The 19,499-nt window shown below is 40.2% G+C and overlaps 2 protein-coding genes across 2 annotated transcripts; both read left to right on the top strand.

Annotated features, from left to right (window-relative positions):
* The first annotated feature begins 4,737 nt into the window (after positions 1–4,737).
* On the top strand, positions 4,738–18,849 carry LOC142384871 (mucin-2-like). Its single transcript, XM_075471180.1, has 29 exons — positions 4,738–4,813; positions 4,981–5,236; positions 5,336–5,450; positions 5,865–5,955; positions 6,035–6,168; positions 6,260–6,476; positions 6,765–6,890; positions 6,973–7,087; positions 7,172–7,322; positions 7,418–7,531; positions 7,614–7,683; positions 7,787–7,924; positions 8,208–8,372; positions 8,667–8,761; positions 8,843–8,969; positions 9,084–9,339; positions 9,492–9,544; positions 9,636–9,739; positions 9,970–10,121; positions 10,242–10,380; positions 10,720–10,830; positions 10,947–11,126; positions 11,388–11,627; positions 11,721–11,877; positions 12,722–12,850; positions 12,936–13,185; positions 15,541–15,822; positions 17,227–18,296; positions 18,611–18,849. The coding sequence occupies exons 1-29, from the start codon at positions 4,738–4,740 to the stop codon at positions 18,847–18,849; spliced, it is 5,352 nt and encodes a 1,783-aa protein (XP_075327295.1).
* LOC142384540 (uncharacterized) lies at positions 13,701–15,333 on the top strand. Its single transcript, XM_075470843.1, has 4 exons — positions 13,701–13,711; positions 13,782–14,150; positions 14,188–14,945; positions 15,071–15,333. The coding sequence occupies exons 1-4, from the start codon at positions 13,701–13,703 to the stop codon at positions 15,331–15,333; spliced, it is 1,401 nt and encodes a 466-aa protein (XP_075326958.1).
* Positions 18,850–19,499: the final 650 nt, after the last annotated feature.

Genomic DNA, 19,499 nt, shown 5'->3' with positions numbered 1-19,499 from the left:
GTAATGGTGGGAACTGTAGTTGAAAATATGTGATCAACTTGGAGAGTTTTGAAAAAAATGAAAATATATCGTGTTCTTAAAAACGCATCTTCATTTTAGATGGTAATTAGAACACACGGAGGCCTATAAGTCTCGTTTGTCCAGATTACTTTTAAAAGTCTAGTATGGTCTGATTAACACAATAATTCCTTCTTTTTTTTCTTGTGCCAGAGTTGGAGTTGCCCCTCTGACTTGCACAACCTCTTTCGGAGCCTGCTTACGAGGCTAGGAGCATTACTCTCTGAGCTGTTTCAGACTGCTTAGAAAAGGTGGGTTAAAGTGATTCAGTGGCTGCAGCCAAATGTTGTCCAGCTTTATTTGCCAACTTGAAGAATCATATCAACAGTGGTGATCCATAGTTATAACAAGATCCCCTACACTAACTTGATTTTTATTAATTCATTTATTTTGTATGCCACTATTTTTTGTTACAAGCTGTCCATCTTGTAACGTAATGATAATTAGCAGTTCAGCCATATTGTGGGTTTTTAAGTTGTCTAATGCCAATGTCTTCTTTGCAAGCAACATGCAGTATCACTATGTTGTGTCCTGTTCCTCCTTTTAACACCATTTTGAAACACACTTAAGTGTTGAAGCTGTGAATGAATGAAGTCTGAGTTTTTTAACTGATCACGCTTTTGGGTGGAGGTAGGATTTGGCATAGAAATAACAGTTGTGAGGTATAATCATGTTTCAACAAATTCAAGGGTTACCTGTGGTTGGACTGTTGTTTTATTCAACTCACAGCAAAGTGCTGGTTGTTATTCACTCTTTCTTTTTAATTTGGGCATAGAGTAGTTTTGCTTCTTGTGTTTAGTTAACTGTTTATAGAGTTAATCTTTGTATTTACCTTTTCGTGTTGGAAAGAGGAAGGAGCTGGTGCTGTGGGAATTCACCTGTTGGCTTGTGGTTTTCTGTGGCACAAGCTGAAGTTTGGGTGGGATTTGTCTTTTGTACTGTTTCAGTTACACATTGATAACATAACCTCCATTCGGAATATTGGCTTGTCGATTGGGGCACCACAGCCCTGCTTGTAAGACATTTTAACTTTTTACCTACTTTATCGAACTGATGTCAGTGAATTTTATAAACCAGCTTGTACTGACACTTTGACCCACGCTGACTGTTCGTTTCTTTATCAAAGTTCACCCTGTTTTTATTTAGCTAATAACAGAACCTGTGGAAAACTCCCTAAATGACAGAACTGTGATAAAACAATCTAACTCTGTTAAACTTCAAAAAGTCCTCAATTTATTTTGGTAGTAAAAACCATAATATATATAAAGCCAGTGTTAAGAATAATAATCATAATCCCAATACTACAATAAATTCACTGCAGTAGATTTGAGCTCTTTGTTGATTTGCCTTGATACCTTACATAAAGCCTGTGCTGTATTCTGACGCATATGTTTTATGGAAAAAAAATTAGAAGTTCTGGATGTTAAACAACGTTGTCAACAGAGATCAGATACTTTGAAAAGGCCTGCCTTTTCTTGAGAAACTGTCTGGAGATTATTTGGTGAGTGTACTGTCCTCCTTCAACCAACACAACTTTAATAACAGAGGACATCTCTCATCATGCAGCTGTCCTCCTGTGGGAGTGGTATGAAGACCTATTTGCACTTGGAGGAGCTTTAAACTGGATGGTTATATGAAAACTTGCCAGATGACTTTATATTTGTTTCCAAGTCATAATCACAGTTTGTTCAAATGACTAATAAGCTTTTATCCGACTGAAAGTGTGGAATTGGTTTGGAAAGGAAGCTTGAGTAATTAATAACGCTTGAAGTTGTGCGACAGCTGTAACACTGCAGAACTCTTTGGAGATTTTGATTTATTGTGACTATTGGCACACCACAAACACAATGCCAATACAATGCACAGTTGGCAGAATGGTTGAACAAGTAACTCCAAATTGGAAATGTGCAGCTCCAGAGCCAGATATCACTTGCAGAAAGGTACGGGCAAGAAAATAGATTCATAGGAAAGAGAGATGCACTCGTGGAATAGATACTTGTTAAATTCAAAATCTCATGTATGTTAACGTGACGCTAGAGGATGATGGTAATCAAGGATGTTGCACAGTCACTTCAAATGTACATCCTGTGCCGTTCATGACCCACATGCAATTAAGATAATGCTTTATGTACTCTTACTACATTAAAACAAATATTAACTTTAAAGTACTATAGTTTTATGATTCATGATTCAAAAGTTTCACTATTGGTTGAGTAAGTCCTACTCTTATTTTATTCTTTTTATTCTTTTTATTGTTACATTAATTTATTTTTAATAAGATGTGCTTTGGATTTTCAGTTTATAACATTTTCAGAAAAAAAATGAAGAAAAGAAAACCTTAACAAACAGAATAAAAATTCAACTTAAACTGCATATTTAACACACAGCAAGCAAATTAGCGCTTTTTTCCAAATATATTATTAGCAGATGCTCTTGAAACATGTCTGAACAGGACTCCTAAATTGTTTTAAATAGATATCATGTGTTGAATAGACAATAACTGTCATTTACATGTTCTTGTATCTGAAAAAAATTTAATAAAATCTTACTTTGAGCAACAATAGCAAAACGATTAAGTAATAAAACAGGAGACAAAGCTGGCAGCACAGCCAATTAACAGACATCCCAAGACATGGCTCAATGAAATTCTCCAACTGTGTATATGTCCTTTGAAGACATCCCTTAAAGGGGGGTAGTGTCATCTTAGTGTCTATTCAGTCTACTCAGTCTCCATCTCAATTAAAGCCATTTAAACATTTTGAATGAGCCATTTAAATGTTTAAACCAGAACACAAAAGATTTGGGATTCTATGTACTCTGAACATTCAGCTATCTGTTGATTGAATGTGTATTTCCCAAAAAGTTTACACTTTTATCATCACAGTCAAAAAGAAAAAAACAATACTCAGATACCTCTCATACCAGTGCTCAATGTCTAACCAAATATTTCAGATTCGACAGCATAATCACCCAGTATGAATTCCCTGACTTGACTTCCCTGATACACTAGTATGATTTTTATTTAACACAATATTTTTGATCAAGTTACAATACATTCTCACACTCCTTATTATGTGCCTGCACTTAAGTATCAAGATAAAGAGGAACTGGAGTTTTATCAAGTCCACCTCAAGCACCATAATGCTGCCAGTTGGGTTGAAGTTGGAGGTCTGTTCATGCAACACTGATTTTTGGAAGACCCAAGGGCTGAAACATCAATAAGTAAGTGGACTATATGTAGAGCTGGCGTATGAGATGTTTTTTCATTTATGTTAGAGTTTATGCAAAAAATGTCAAGGTCAGAGGCCACAACTTATTAGGACAAATAATACAGCATTTCAATTAACACCACTCTAAAGTCATGACTTGCTACCCTGACTTTCTCGTCATTACTCTTTCTCTCATCCCCCACTTGTGTAGCAAGAGAGAGGCAAAACAATCTGATATTTCAGACTGGGAAATTAGATCATGGACATAAACCCAGAACCCTATATGTAGGTAGCACAAGTTGTTCTGCTGAACTTGACTACAAGGGGATCATGCAACAATTAGAAAACCTGAGACTTGGTAAATAATTTCAAGACAGTTTTGCTTAAAATCTCCCTTAGCCTATCGTAAATATGAAGACTTGATGGAGATCTGTGTTTTTCTGGCACCATTCTTATATATTCCAGGTTTGATTCCCGGCTGGGGCCTTTCTGTGTGCAGAACATGCAGTTTGCATGTTCTCCCTTGTATGCGTGGGTTCTCTCCAGGTACTCCGGCTTCCTCCCACTGTCCTAAAACATGCATGTTAGGTTAATTGGTGATTCTAAATTGTCCCTAGGAGTGAGTGTGAGCATGCATGGCTGTGTGTCTCATTTATCTCAGGACTGGCGACCTGTCCAGGGTGTAGCCTGCCTCTCGCCCCATGGAAGCTGGGATAGGCTCCAGATCCCCCGCAATCTAACCAGTTCACAGAAAGTAGAGTTTTGTTGTCATTGATATTGTCTGGTAACAATGTGAATACTTTGAAAGAAATTATCTAGACTGTTGGATGTCCAGTGATGATCCACCTGGCTGTCAAATATTAAGCAGATGGCAGACCAGGCTTCTGGTTTTAGTCATATTTGGTTCATACATGTCTCCACTTCTTGTTCTTTCACAAGATATATATGTTCCCTATAGTTTTATAAATATTACAGTGGGATTAAAATATTTTAAGTTATTCTAGTTAATTGTGTAGTTGTCATTACTAAGATATATGGCAGTAAGAAATCTTTGTTCATTGATGTTGCTCAGCAATCTGTGCCTACGTGCGTTATGAATCCCTGGGTCACTGATTTGTCACAGGGAATTTCACTCACATTAAAACTTATTTAAGAATCTATTTAGAAGAGAAGAGCACAGGGAAGCTGTCAAGGAAGCAGCTTCATCGTTCCTGGATGAATGCATATTTTTGGCTGAAGTGCAAACACATTTGTTCAAAAAAGAGATTAGGAGGATGTAAGAATAATTTATATGGGACTTGTGAAAGGCGTCGGACATTTCTTCAGCAAATATTTGCTCTGTCTTGGCAGTAAAACTTCTGGTCCCGTTCAGAAACAGGGTGTGAGAAAAAAAATTGTGCAATCTTAATATAAATGGCAGTCAAGTACAGTCCACACTACTTCCAGCTTTGGTGACAGCAAGCCCGCAAAGATGAGGGGGAGATCTGTGTGGTTGTGTTTCCTCGCGTTGTCTGTTGCCAGTTTCATAGAAGTCCAAGCCAGACTGGGTAAGGCTCAGATTTTGGATGCAATGGAATTCTTTTTTAAAACTTTTTCTTCACTAGTTTATCCTGTTGAAAAAATAAAAGATGATTAAGAACTGTATCAGACTGGTTCCACTTTCAGCTAAGTAGAGAATTTGGTGGCTCAAACTTTCTGTGTAAACGTTTTCCAGTTCGAAACCATGTCAGCAGCATCTGCAGCACATGGGGAAGAGAGCACTTCAAGACCTTTGATGGTGAAGTGTACCAGTTTCCTGGTACGTGTGAATACAACCTGGTCTCTGACTGCCATGAGTCCTATCAGGAGTTTTCAGTGCACATGAAGAGGAAAGGAAATGATGGAAACCCTACAGTCAGTTATGTGGTGGTTACCATCAATGACCTTTCATTCCACCTCAGCAAGAGTCTGGTTACCGTCAACGATGAGCAGTAAGTAAAAAAAAACAACAACATATCTCAGGTGGAAATAATTCTGACATTGTTTCATCACAGTTAAAAAACATACTATTTTTTTTCATTTTTAACCAGTGTCAAACTGCCATTCAACAAAGGAGGGGTACAGGTGGAGAAAAATGCCATTTACATCAAGCTCCAGTCCAAAGTTGGAATAACAGTCATGTGGAACAGTGATGACGCAGTCATGGTAAAAACACAAAGGTTCCTCGACAATAACGGCAATAGTGATGGAGAAATCCTTTAGACTGATTTATGATGATTCTTCATATTGTTTGAAGTTGGAACTTAATTTTCTTTTATTACGACATAACTGGAAACCTCTTGTGATAGAGTTCCATTCTTAAATTTTATGTTTGTGAAAAGCTTTTGATTTAATTAAAATTTCTCATAAAATTCCAATGACTATATTGAGTTCATTTTCTTTATTTAGAACAGATAATTTGTTATTAGATCAGGTCACAACTGAACATATTTTATATTCTATGAGGAGGTTATAATACATCCATATAGTTTTGTGCTTGCCTTTGAAAAACTGCACAGGTGTAGATATTCCATAAATGTTGTTAAAATAGTTTTAAGACTCCTTTGCTCTGTGTTTAAGGTTGAAATTGATAATGACTATGCAAACCGCACTTGTGGACTTTGTGGAGACTTCAATGGGGATGCAGTCTACAATGAGTTAATTCATGATGGTATGTATGCTTAATAATTTTGTAATGATTAATTTCTTCAGTAATCTAGCCTCTGACAATATGAATTGATTATAAACAGGTCGCAAAATCAGCCCAATTGAGTTTGGAAACAAACAAAAATCCCATCGTCCTAATGATGATTGTGAGGATCCGTTTGAAGAAGAAGATGAATCAATGGAGGCTATGAATGTGCTGGATTCTTGCAAAGAGTTTGTGAGTTTATCATCCAGTTTTGCAATAGTGAAGTTGTGATTAGTAGTACAATATTAACATGCCTCTGTTTCCCTTCCCGTAATCCTTTTAGGAAACCACCTGTGGCGAAATGCTTCGTTCAGAGTCCTGGAGCTCTTGCACCAAACTGATTGACCCTGAAGCTTACATCAAGGCTTGTGCGCAGGACATGTGTGGCTGTGACAACAGTACAAATGACTTCTGTGTCTGCAGTACACTGTCGGAGTTCTCTCGACAGTGTTCCCATGCAGGAGGACAGCCTCCCAACTGGAGGACGGCTCAGTTCTGTGGTAAGATTCTCTCTAGTTTTCTGTAGTAGTTTTTCTCTCGTTGGGTATCACATTGATGTGATATACATGGTGTGGAGATGATATCATGATGATGTCATCAAAAAGCACCTCAGCAAAGAAAGAGAGCTAAAACAAAAGTAAGTAAGTGAAACAACAAAATACACATTTAAATCTGAAGAAAAGTCGGATATGAGCACTTTTCATGCTTGATATACTGTTAAATAATTCACTTAAATCCTCACTTTAATCCACTTAGTTTTAATACTATCATACTGGTTCTTCTTACAGCTAAGGAGTGTCCGTACAACATGGTTTATGAAGAGAGTGGTTCACCTTGCATGGATACTTGCACACTTCAGGACACAAGTTCACTGTGTGAAGACCACAAAATGGACGGCTGCTTCTGTCCACCTGGTTTGTTCTCTTGTCTTGTGAATCACAAATAATACCACCTATAGTTCACAGTAATTAATTAGAGTAAAACCTTCCTCTTCAGGAACTGTGTTTGATGATATTTCCATGAGAGGGTGCATTGCTAAGCCAGAATGTCAGTGCAAGCATCACAAAATCTATAACTCTGGAGAGATTTACCAACAGGGCCGAGAAGAATGGTAAGTCCAGCATTTCACAGTGTGAACAGAGTGTTTCATTCATAGTAAGCTGATGTGTTTTATAACATTTTTTTTTCTTTTCAGTACATGTTTGAAGGGGAGATGGGATTGTGTGAGTCTTGAAACACCTGCTACGTGTGCAGTTGAAGAGGGTTCACATGTCACCACCTTTGATGGGAAAACTTACACCTTTCATGGAGACTGTTACTACACACTGGCAAAAGTGGAAAGCAAGGTGAATAAACTTTGTACAGTTCAGTGGCAAAAAGTTCAGTATACAATCATCTGATTTAAAAATAATTATTTGTGCTCTTACAATGTAAATTTTAGGACGGTGTAAGTCCAAAGTTTACCATCCTGGTCCAGTTGATGCCATGTGCACACCAGCAGTTTGACACTTGTCTGAAGACCCTTAAAATCCTGCTGAACAATGACAGAAACAATGTGAGTTAAACACTATAGTAATTTGTTAAACAGTATCACTGACGCCTGCAACACTCTATTGACTAATTCTGTGTTTATTCAGGCGATAATGTTCTCCCATGATGGCACAGTTAAGCAGAATATGCAATCTATCAGCTTGCCGTACCACTCAGGTGTGTGAAACAATGAGCAACTCTGATTTCAACCTTTTTTTTTTTCTTAGCTTGTGACTTCAGAAAATGATCTTTCTCATTTTGCATTTCTCTTTATTCGTAGGCGACATCAGCATTTTCGAGGCTTCATCCTTCCATATCTTGCTCCAGACCAGTTTTGGGTTGCAAATTCAGATCCAGCATGTCCCCATCATGCAAGCCTACATCAGCCTGGAACAAAGCTACAAAGCAAAGACAAAAGGTATGATTTGCATTTCTCTTAACAAGCAAAAGCATTTTGAAACATTTTGGAAGTAACATACTGATACAATTGTACATTAAGTCACTACTTATTGTTGGGCTTTGATTATGTAATCTGAATGAAATAAGTTATTCAGATTTGGAAAAGTAAAGAAATAAAAAACAAGCTGATCTGATGAGTGTGTTCTCATCCAATATTTAATGGTCTTATCTATGTTTGTATGTACCAACACCCTTTATTCTGTTTTATTCTAATTCAATTCTGAAATATTTGCATTCTTCAGGTTTATGTGGGAATTTCAACATGATCCTGTCTGACGACATGAAGACTCCTCAGGGGATTGTGGAGGGAACTGCCACATCTTTCAGTAACTCCTGGAAGGCGAACCTCATGTGCATTGACAGGGAGGAAAGACTGGATGATCCCTGTTCCCTCAGTGTGGAAAATGGTACCCGGCAGTGGTTGCTTTTTTTTTGGTAGTCAAATGTGGTATATTAAACATGAATCATAAGAGCTTGAATAAGGACAACTGGACTTGAAGAAGCCTTTTGGATGAGAGGTGAAACGTCTTCAAGATCCAAGAAGAAGTCGAGTTGCCCTTATTCAAGCTCCTTTGATTACTATGACTTAGATGACTGAGAATCTTCATCAACACATATTCAACACTAATTTCTTCCCTGAATGCATTATATTTAGAGCAACAGATAAATTTAAGACAAATGAAATGATTGTTCTTTTTCAGAGCGATACGCCAAACACTGGTGTGCCTTGCTCCTAAGTCCAAACAGTACATTCTCCCAGTGCCGCTCAGTGGTGGATCCTCAGATGTACTTCAAGGTACAGCAAGGCCTTTCTCTCATGCTGTCTCTTACTTTAATGGGGCTATCATTTTCTAAAAGTATTTGATTTCTCCTGTAGCGGTGCACCTATTCTAGCTGTAACTGTGAGAAGAGTGAGGACTGCCTCTGTGCCGTATTCTCCTCGTATGCTCGAGCTTGTGCAGCTAAGGGAGTGTTCCTGACAGACTGGAGAGAAAATGTGTGCGGTAAGAGTTTGATTATGTTGTATCACAAATGAGTAATGAATCTGATCAACTCTTCCCTCTTTTTGTAAGTCATAAATCCATTAAATAACCATGTTAATTTTGTCCACACAATAGATAAATACACAAAGAGCTGCCCAGCGTCTCAGGTCTTCTCTTACAAGCATCAGAGATGCCAGCTGACTTGCAGATCTCTGAGCTCTGAGCAGAAGATCTGCACCTCTGACTTTTTGCCTGTGGATGGCTGCTCCTGCGCTGAGGGTTTCTATCTTAATGAACACAGCAATTGTGTCCCCATGGCAAAATGTTCCTGTTATCACAATGGAGTCTATATTAAGCCAGGGAAGTCCATCAACATCAAAGACGAGCACTGGTGAGTCTGTTGAGGACTTTAGATTAGTTATACACGACTGTGGATTCAGCATGATTGTAATGGAGTATCAACTACTTTATTTTAGTCACTTTGTGTTCTTTTATCAATGTATTACTCATATTTTTCATATCTTTCTTGAATATTTTTTCTAGTGTGTGTAACAACGGAATGCTTCATTGCCATTCTTGGAGAAGCCGCTCATCAGGTCTGCTTGTTTGTTGTTTCTTTATTCTTCCATGTGAACTATTCAATTGGTGGACATTGAACAAATGAACAGTTTTTCCCTTTTTTTACAGCATGTTCACCCCCAAAAGTGTTCTTCAACTGTTCCAGTGCAGCAACAGGAGAGCTTGGACTGCAATGTACTCAAACTTGCTTAAATCTGGACAGCAATGATTGTGTGAGTCTTTGTTGTCGCAGTGATTACTCTGTTGTTCACTCAGTTTCAAGTATCAGAGACTAGTATATTTTTTCTGAAATTGATTATTAACTATTTATTACCCTGGTGTTGTAACACACAGTGCACATCCACACAGTAGTTTCAAGACCATTTTTAAGTCAAATTCATAACATTGTCAGTAACTGTCAGTTTTCTCCTTTTCTATCATTGTGATCTTTCTGCCCCCTCAGGACTCCACAGAGTGTGAGTCTGGCTGCCGTTGTCCTGTTGGCCTCCTCGATGATGGCAGAGGTTCCTGTGTGAAGGAAAACGACTGTCCGTGTCAGCATGACGGTCGTTTTTTTGCCCCTGGAACACAAATTCCAAATCAGTGCAACACCTGGTAAGACCATGTTTCAATCTAATGTTTACTACAAAGCAGCAAACAGTAACTATTATAGTGTCCTGCACACCTAACGTATTGAAAGACTGTAATATATTTTGTCATTTCTGATAAATCTAGTACCTGCAAAAGTGGGAGATGGGAGTGCACAAAGAAAAAATGTCCAGGAACCTGTGTTATTTATGGATCTGGCCACTACAATACATTTGATCAGCGAACATATGGGTTTCAAGGAGACTGTTCTTATGTTGCTATGAAGGTAAATAAGTGCAAGCCCAAATCATCCAACTGACAGGCTGTGTCTGAAATCATCCCCCTTCATGGCATTTTTGGAGACTCATTAGATTGCATCATCACTGAGAACTACTGAGTCGCTTAACTTTCTTACTTATATAATGTATCAAATTGCAAGGTATTACAGAGTATTGAGACATTCAGATAAAATGGCAAACAGTAAAAAGGGAGCGACAGTAGACGAGGGGCATGGTTTTGGACACAGTTGACTTTCATGGTTAACTTACATAAAGGTGAGGTTTGCTTCAAATAACAATCTGTAGAAAAAACATCCAGGATGCTAAATGAATGCCTTTCTTTCAAGAATAAATGTGGAAATAAAACAGTTGAGGAAAACTTTGGAGTTACCACAGAAAATGTACCATGTGGATCTACAGGCACCACTTGCTCCAAAACTGTCAGAATTCAACTCGGGGTAAGACCAGATACAAACACTTCACAGGTTTTCTGTACCCAAACTACTAAACAGGACTACAAAATTCAACAGTTCTGTAAGAAGTAAAAAATGCAGCTATCCCCTTTTCATGACAGAGAAAAGAAATCAAACTATCAAAGGGTAAATATGAAGAGGAGGATCTGGAAGATGGCCCGCTGATCAAATACAGAATAAGGAGGGTTGGCTTGTACCTGGTGGTTGAATCTGACGTTGGTCTGGCAGTGATGTGGGATCGCAAAACAACTGTTCGCATTCTTCTGAAACCACAGCACAGCGTGAGTCACAGTAAATAAGCATGACTGAAATCTCTTACAAAAGCAGTTCAGATGTTTCCGTACATATACATTGTGTTTCACCTGTGCTCTGGTCCGTTTGCTTTATTTTTTTGTTTTATTACACACAATGGTACGTGACACCAGTGGCACCAATGTACAGCAACATTAATAAAAATTCCATTGTGACACTTTCTCATTTCCCATTTGTCAGCATGATACAAGTTCTGCCCATGACTTAGTGACTCCTGTGTGTTTGAGCAGGGCAACGTATGCGGATTGTGTGGAAATTTTGATGGAGATGGAGAGAACGACTTCACCACCCAGGGTCAGCTGGTTGTGAGTAACACGTTAGAGTTTGCAAACAGCTGGAAAGTGTCCAGTACTTGCCCAGATGTGGAAGAGAATATTGACACTTGTGATGCATCAAACAAACGACATCACTGGGCAAAAATGATGTGCAGCATCATAACTGGAGTTACATTCAAAGAATGCCACAATAAGGTTAGTAGGTGGTGTTTGTACTGTGAAGTTGTTTCATTTAAGATATTAAACTCATTGTTAAAAATGAATGATCACTTTTGAATGACTGAACAGGTAGATCCCCGCCCATTTCATGAAAACTGCATTAAAGACTCATGTGCCTGTGACACTGGAGGAGACTGTGAGTGTTTCTGCTCAGCAGTTGCAGCTTACGCTCAAGCTTGTAACGAGGCCGGTGTCTGTGTCGCATGGAGAACTCCAGACATCTGTCGTAAGTAAAATATTTCATCCATAGATGAAGATGAGGTTTTTAAAAGCACTTTTTACAAAGCAGTCACACCACATCAGCAAAGAAAAGAAAAATATGCTCACACTGACTCAGCACATGGTTTCAAATAGTGTTTTGATCTGCTATTGTTGAATTGTTAATGCTGTCTGAAAATCTCCAAGCAGGTATTTTGTAGGCAGCTAGTAAAACTACTTATTGATAAAGATTAGTGTGTTGCAGCCTTTGAGGATTATTAAAGCAACAGCACATACCTGACCATAACAATGAGTGTTTGAAAGGTTTTGCAAAAAACATTTTTTATGTTTCATTATGAGTTGAGTGGAGACTGATTTAAAAATGTATTTTTTGCCTTTCAAACTGAATTAACAAAGCAATAAACTATGCAACAGTGAACCTAATGAATAGTTTCTGAAGTAACTCAATATTATTATTTTTTTCTATTGTGACATCAAATATTTTGCTTAGTTAAATTTTGAAATAAACATTATATGACAAAAAAATTAGACGAACTGTGTATTACATTTTTAAATATGACGACACATAATGTGCATCAGTGAACAAATTCATGTTTGTTTTCCTGTTGATACAATAAACACTTAATTTACCTATACTTTAGTCTTACAAATGGTTGAAAAAATATCTTTTAATTGTATATCAGCTCCCTTCATCCATATCTGTCAGTATTTTTTTTTTACGAGATTAAATTTGAATTTTCCCAAATTAGGTATGCATCAGGTGCAGTTTAACTTTTTCTCTTCATGCAAAAAAAGTGAATTTGAATGTAAGTTTTAATTTCTAAATGACATCCTGTGTCATTCCTTCCCAGCTGTTTTTTGTGATTACTATAACAGTCCTGATGAGTGCAAGTGGCACTACCACCCTTGCCACACACCTTGCTATAAGACATGTTTGAATCCAGAGGGACTTTGTAGCAACCCAATACCAAACCTTGAGGGTAAGAATTTAAGGCCATGTTCTTTCACCTCTTATCTAACTAAAAAATGTTGCATGTTTTGATTTTAATTTTGTGAATTTTCCAGGCTGTTATCCAGTATGTCCAGAAGACAAACCCATATTTGATGAGAAGAATCAAACATGTGTTGACATATGTCCCTGTATTTTCAATGGGACAATGTATGAAGAATATGACGTCATTTACAATGTCACTGACAACATGGGGATGTGCTACTATGCAATTTGCATTAATTCAACCATAATAGAAGGAAATGAACCCTGCTCACCGACCTCAACCACCAAACCAACGACAACTACCCCAACGACTACAACCACATCGACCACACCAACAACTACTACACCAACTACAGCTATACAAACAACAACCACATCTACCATACAAACTACAACTACCCCAAGCACAACAACCAAGCCCACTACAACACCATCAAATACAACCACAAAGCCGACAACCACACCAACTACGACTACTCCAACAACAACCACAACTCCCTCATCCACGACCACAAAGGCGACAACTTCTCCAACTATAACACCTAGCAGCCCAGTCACGACTCCTTGTGTTACAAAGTGTGAGTGGTCAGACTGGTATAATGTGCATGATCCAAGAACAGACAAAAATGACTGGGAAACATATGAAAACATTACTAACAGTGGTCACCATATTTGTGCTAATCCAACTGAAATTGAGTGTAGGTCAGCTGATGTGCCAGACAAAGACTTCAATGACTTTCTCGAAGAAAATAAGCAAGTTGTAACATGTGATGTGAAATATGGTTTAATCTGTAAAAAAGAAGATCAACCAAGACGTCCAGGAAAGTGCTTTGACTATGAGATTCAAGTATGTTGTCCGGTGGTAATATGTGGCACCACAACGCCTGAACCTCCACCTCCCACTACAACTACAATAGCTACGACCACACCGACTGCTACTCCAACCACAAAGCCTACAACCACACCAACTACGACTATCCCAACCACAACACCTACAACCACACCAACAACTACCCCAACTACAACCACAAAGCCTACAACCACACCAACTACGACTATCCCAACCACAACACCTACAACCACACCAACAACTACCCCAACTACAACCACAAAGCCTACAACCACACCAACTACAACTACAAAGCCGACCACGACACCTACCACACCAACTACACCAACAACAACCACAAAGCCGACAACCACACCAACTACAACTACTCCAACAGCGACCACAAAGACTACAACGATGTCTACTGCACCAACTACGACTACCCCAATCACAACAAGTACAACCACAACTACCACACCAACGACTACCCCAAGTACAACTACACCTACAACAACCACAAAGCCTACAACCACACCATCTACAACTATCCCAACCACAACAACTACAACCACACCAACGACTAGCCCAACTACAACTACACCAACAACAACCACAAAGCCTACAACCACACCAACTACGACTAGCCCAACTACAACTACACTAACAACAACCACAAAGCCTACAACCACGCCATCTACAACTATCCCAACCACAACAACTACAACCACACCAACGACTAGCCCAAGTACAACTACACCTACAACAACCACAAAGCCTACAACCACACCATCTACAACTATCCCAACCACAACAACTACAACCACACCAACGACTAGTCCAACTACAACTACACCAACAACAACCAAAAAGCCTACAACCACACCAACTACGACTAGCCCAACTACAACTACACTAACAACATCCACAAAGCCAACAACCACACCATCTACAACTATCCCAACCACAACAACTACAACCACACCAACGACTAGCCCAACTACAACTACACCAACAACAACCACAAAGCCTACAACCACACCAACTACGACTATCCCAACTACAACTACACTATCAACAACCACAAAGCCTACAACCACACCATCTACAACTATCCCAACCACAACAACTACAACCACATCTACTACACCAACAACTACCCCAACTACAACTACACCTACAACAACCACACCATCTACAACTATCCCAACCACAACAACTACAACCACAACTACCACACCAACAACTACCCCAAGTACAACTACACCTACAACAACTACAAAGCCTACAACCACACCATCTACAATTATCCCAACCACAACAACTACAACCACACCAACGACTACCCCAACTACAACTACACCTACAACAACCACAAAGCCTACAACCACACCATCTACAACTATCCCAACCACAACAACTACAACCACACCTACCACACCAACGACTACCCCAACTACAACTACACCTACAACAACCACAATGCCTACAACCACGCCATCTACAACTATCCCAACCACAACAACTACAACCACACCAACGACTACCCCAAGTACAACTACACCTACAACAACCACAAAGCCTACAACCACACCATCTACAACTATCCCAACCACAACAACTACAACCACACCAACGACTAGCCCAACTACAACTACACCAACAACAACCACAAAGCCTACAACCACACCAACTACGACTATCCCAACTACAACTACACTATCAACAACCACAAAGCCTACAACCACACCATTTACAACTATCCCAACCACAACAACTACAACCACATCTACTACACCAACAACTACACCTACAACAACCACAAAGCCTACAACCACACCATCTACAACTATCCCAACCACAACAACTACAACCACAACTACCACACCAACAACTACCCCAAGTACAACTACACCTACAACAACCACAAAGCCTACAACCACACCATCTACAACTATCCCAACCACAACAACTACAACCACACCAACGACTACCCCAACTCCAACTACACCTACAACAACCACAAAGCCTACAACCACACCATCTACAACTATCCCAACCACAACAACTACAACCACACCAACCACACCAACGACTACCCCAACTACAACTACACCTACAACAACCACAATGCCTACAACCACACCATCTACAACTATCCAAACCACAACAACTACAACCACAACTACCACACCAACGACTACCCCAAGTACAACTACACCTACAACAACCACAAAGCCTACAACCACACCATCTACAACTATCCCAACCACAACAACTACAACCACACCAACGACTAGCCCAACTACAACTACACCAACAACAACCACAAAGCCTACAACCACGCCAACTACGACTAGCCCAACTACAACTACACTAACAACAACCACAAAGCCAACAACCACACCATCTACAACTATCCCAACCACAACAACTACAACCACACCAACGACTAGCCCAACTACAACTACACCAACAACAACCACAAAGCCTACAACCACACCAACTACGACTATCCCAACTACAACTACACTATCAACAACCACAAAGCCTACAACCACACCATTTACAACTATCCCAACCACAACAACTACAACCACATCTACTACACCAACAACTACACCTACAACAACCACAAAGCCTACAACCACACCATCTACAACTATCCCAACCACAACAACTACAACCACAACTACCACACCAACAACTACCCCAAGTACAACTACACCTACAACAACCACAAAGCCTACAACCACACCATCTACAACTATCCCAACCACAACAACTACAACCACACCAACGACTACCCCAACTCCAACTACACCTACAACAACCACAAAGCCTACAACCACACCATCTACAACTATCCCAACCACAACAACTACAACCACACCAACCACACCAACGACTACCCCAACTACAACTACACCTACAACAACCACAATGCCTACAACCACACCATCTACAACTATCCAAACCACAACAACTACAACCACAACTACCACACCAACGACTACCCCAACTACAACTACAACAACCACAAAGCCTACAACCACACCATCTACAACTATCCCAACCACAACAACTACAACCACACCTACCACACCAACGACTACCCCAACTACAACTACACTTACAACAACCACAATGCCTACAACCACACCATCTACAACTATCCCAACCACAACAACTACAACCACAACTACCACACCAACGACTACCCCAACTACAACTTCACCTACAATAACCACAAAGCCTACAACCACACCATCTACAACTATCCCAACCACAACAACTACAACTACCACACCAACGACTACCCCAACTACAACTACACCTACAACAACACCAACTACGACTATCCCAACCACACCAACAACTACCCCAACTACAACTACACATACAACAACCACAAAGCCTACAACAACTCCAACTCCAACTACGACTACCCCGACCACAACCACAAAAGCTACAACCACAACTCTCTCATCCACGACCACAAGGGCAACTACTTCTCCAACTATAACACCGAGCAGCTCAGTCACCACCCCTTGTGTTACAAAGTGTGAGTGGTCAGACTGGTACAACGTGCATGATCCAAGAACAGACAAAAATGACTGGGAAACATATGAAAACATTACTAACAGTGGTCAGCATATTTGTGCTAATCCAACAGAAATTGAGTGTAGGTCAGCTGATATGCCAGACAAAGACTTCAATGACTTTCTAGACGAAACTAAGCAAGTTGTAACATGTGATGTGAAATATGGTTTAATCTGTAAAAAGGAAGATCAACCAAGACCAGGAAAGTGCTTTGACTATGAGATCCAAGTATGTTGTCCGGTGGTAATATGTGGCAGCACAACGCCTGAACCTCCACCTTCCACTACAACTACAATAGCTACAACCACACCAACGACTACCCCAGGTACAACTACACCAACAACAACCACACCAACTACAACTACCCCAACAGTGACCACAAAGAGTACAACAATACCTACTGCACCAACTACGACTACCCCAATGACAACGAGTACAACCACAACTACCACACCAACGACTACCCCAAGAACAACTACACCTACAAAAACCACAAAGCCTACAAGCACACCAACTACGACTATCCCAACCACAACAACTACAACCACACCAACGACTAGCCCAACTACAACTACACCAACAACAACCACAAAGCCTACAACCACACCAACTACGACTATCCCAACCACAACAACTACAACCACACCTACAACACCAACTACGACTACCCCAACTACACCAACAATTTCCGCTGAGCCTACAACCATGCCTACAACACCAACTATCCAAATCACAACAACTACAACCACACCTACCACACCAATGATTACCCCAACTACAACTACAACAAAGCCTACAACCACACCAACTACTACACCCACAACCACAAAAGCTACAACCCCATCCACGATATCATCCTCAACTGGTCAAACAACAACCGTCCCAATTGTCACCGGTCCGCCTATCCCAACTCACTCGCAAATTAGTGAATATACAACTAAACCAACAACCACAAAGCCTACAACTACACCAACTACAACTACCCCAACAACAATCACAAAGAGTACAACAATGCCTACTACACCAACTTCGACTACCCCTACCACAACGACTACAACCACAACTACCACACCAACAACAACAACCACAAAGCCTACAACCAAACCAACTACGACTATCCAAACCACAACTACCCCACCAACGACTACCCCAGGTACAACTACACCAACAACAACCACAAAGCCTACAACCACACCAACTACAACTACCCCAACAACAATCACAAAGAGTACAACAATGCCTACTACACCAACTACGACTACCCCTACCACAACGACTACAACCACAACTACCACACCAACAACAACAACCACAAAGCCTACAACCAAACCAACTACGACTATCCAAACCACAACTACCCCACCAACGACTACACCAACAACAACCACAAAGCCTACAACTACACCAACCACAACTACAACACCAATGACTACCCCAACTACAACTACACCTACAACAACCACAAAGCCTACAACAACACCAACTACGACTATTCCAACCACAACAACTACAACCATACCTACCACACCAACGACTACACCAACTACAACTACTAAGCTGACAACCAAACCTACCCTACCAACTACAACTACACCAACAACAACCACAAAGCCTACAACCACACCAATTACATCCACCCCAACAGTGACCACAAAGAGTACAACAATGCCTACTACACCAACTACGACTACTCCAACCACAACGACTACAACTACACCAACTACAACTACAAAGCCGACAACCACACCAACGACTACCCCAAGTACAACTACACCAACAACAACCACAAAGCCTACAACCACACCAACTACGACTATCCCAACCACAACAAGTACAACCACAACTACCACACCAACGACTACCCCAACTACACCTACAACAACCACAAAGCCTACAACAACACCAACTACGACTATCCCAACCACAACAACTACAACCATACCTACCACACCAACGACTTCACCAACTACAACTACTAAGCTGACAACCAAACCTACCCTACCAACTACAACTACCCCAACTACAACTACACCAACAACAACCACAAAGCCTACAACCACACCAATTACATCCACCCCAACAGTGACCACAAAGAGTACAACAATGCCTACTACACCAACTACGACTACTCCAACCACAACGACTACAACCACACCAACTACAAAGCCAACAACCACACCAACGACTACCCCAAGTACAACTACAC

The sequence above is a fragment of the Odontesthes bonariensis genome, chromosome 7, assembly GCF_027942865.1.
Source record: "Odontesthes bonariensis isolate fOdoBon6 chromosome 7, fOdoBon6.hap1, whole genome shotgun sequence".
Lineage (NCBI taxonomy): Eukaryota > Metazoa > Chordata > Actinopteri > Atheriniformes > Atherinopsidae > Odontesthes > Odontesthes bonariensis.
The sequence above is the reverse complement of the archived record's forward strand: the minus strand, read 5'-3'. Positions and strand labels throughout refer to the sequence as shown.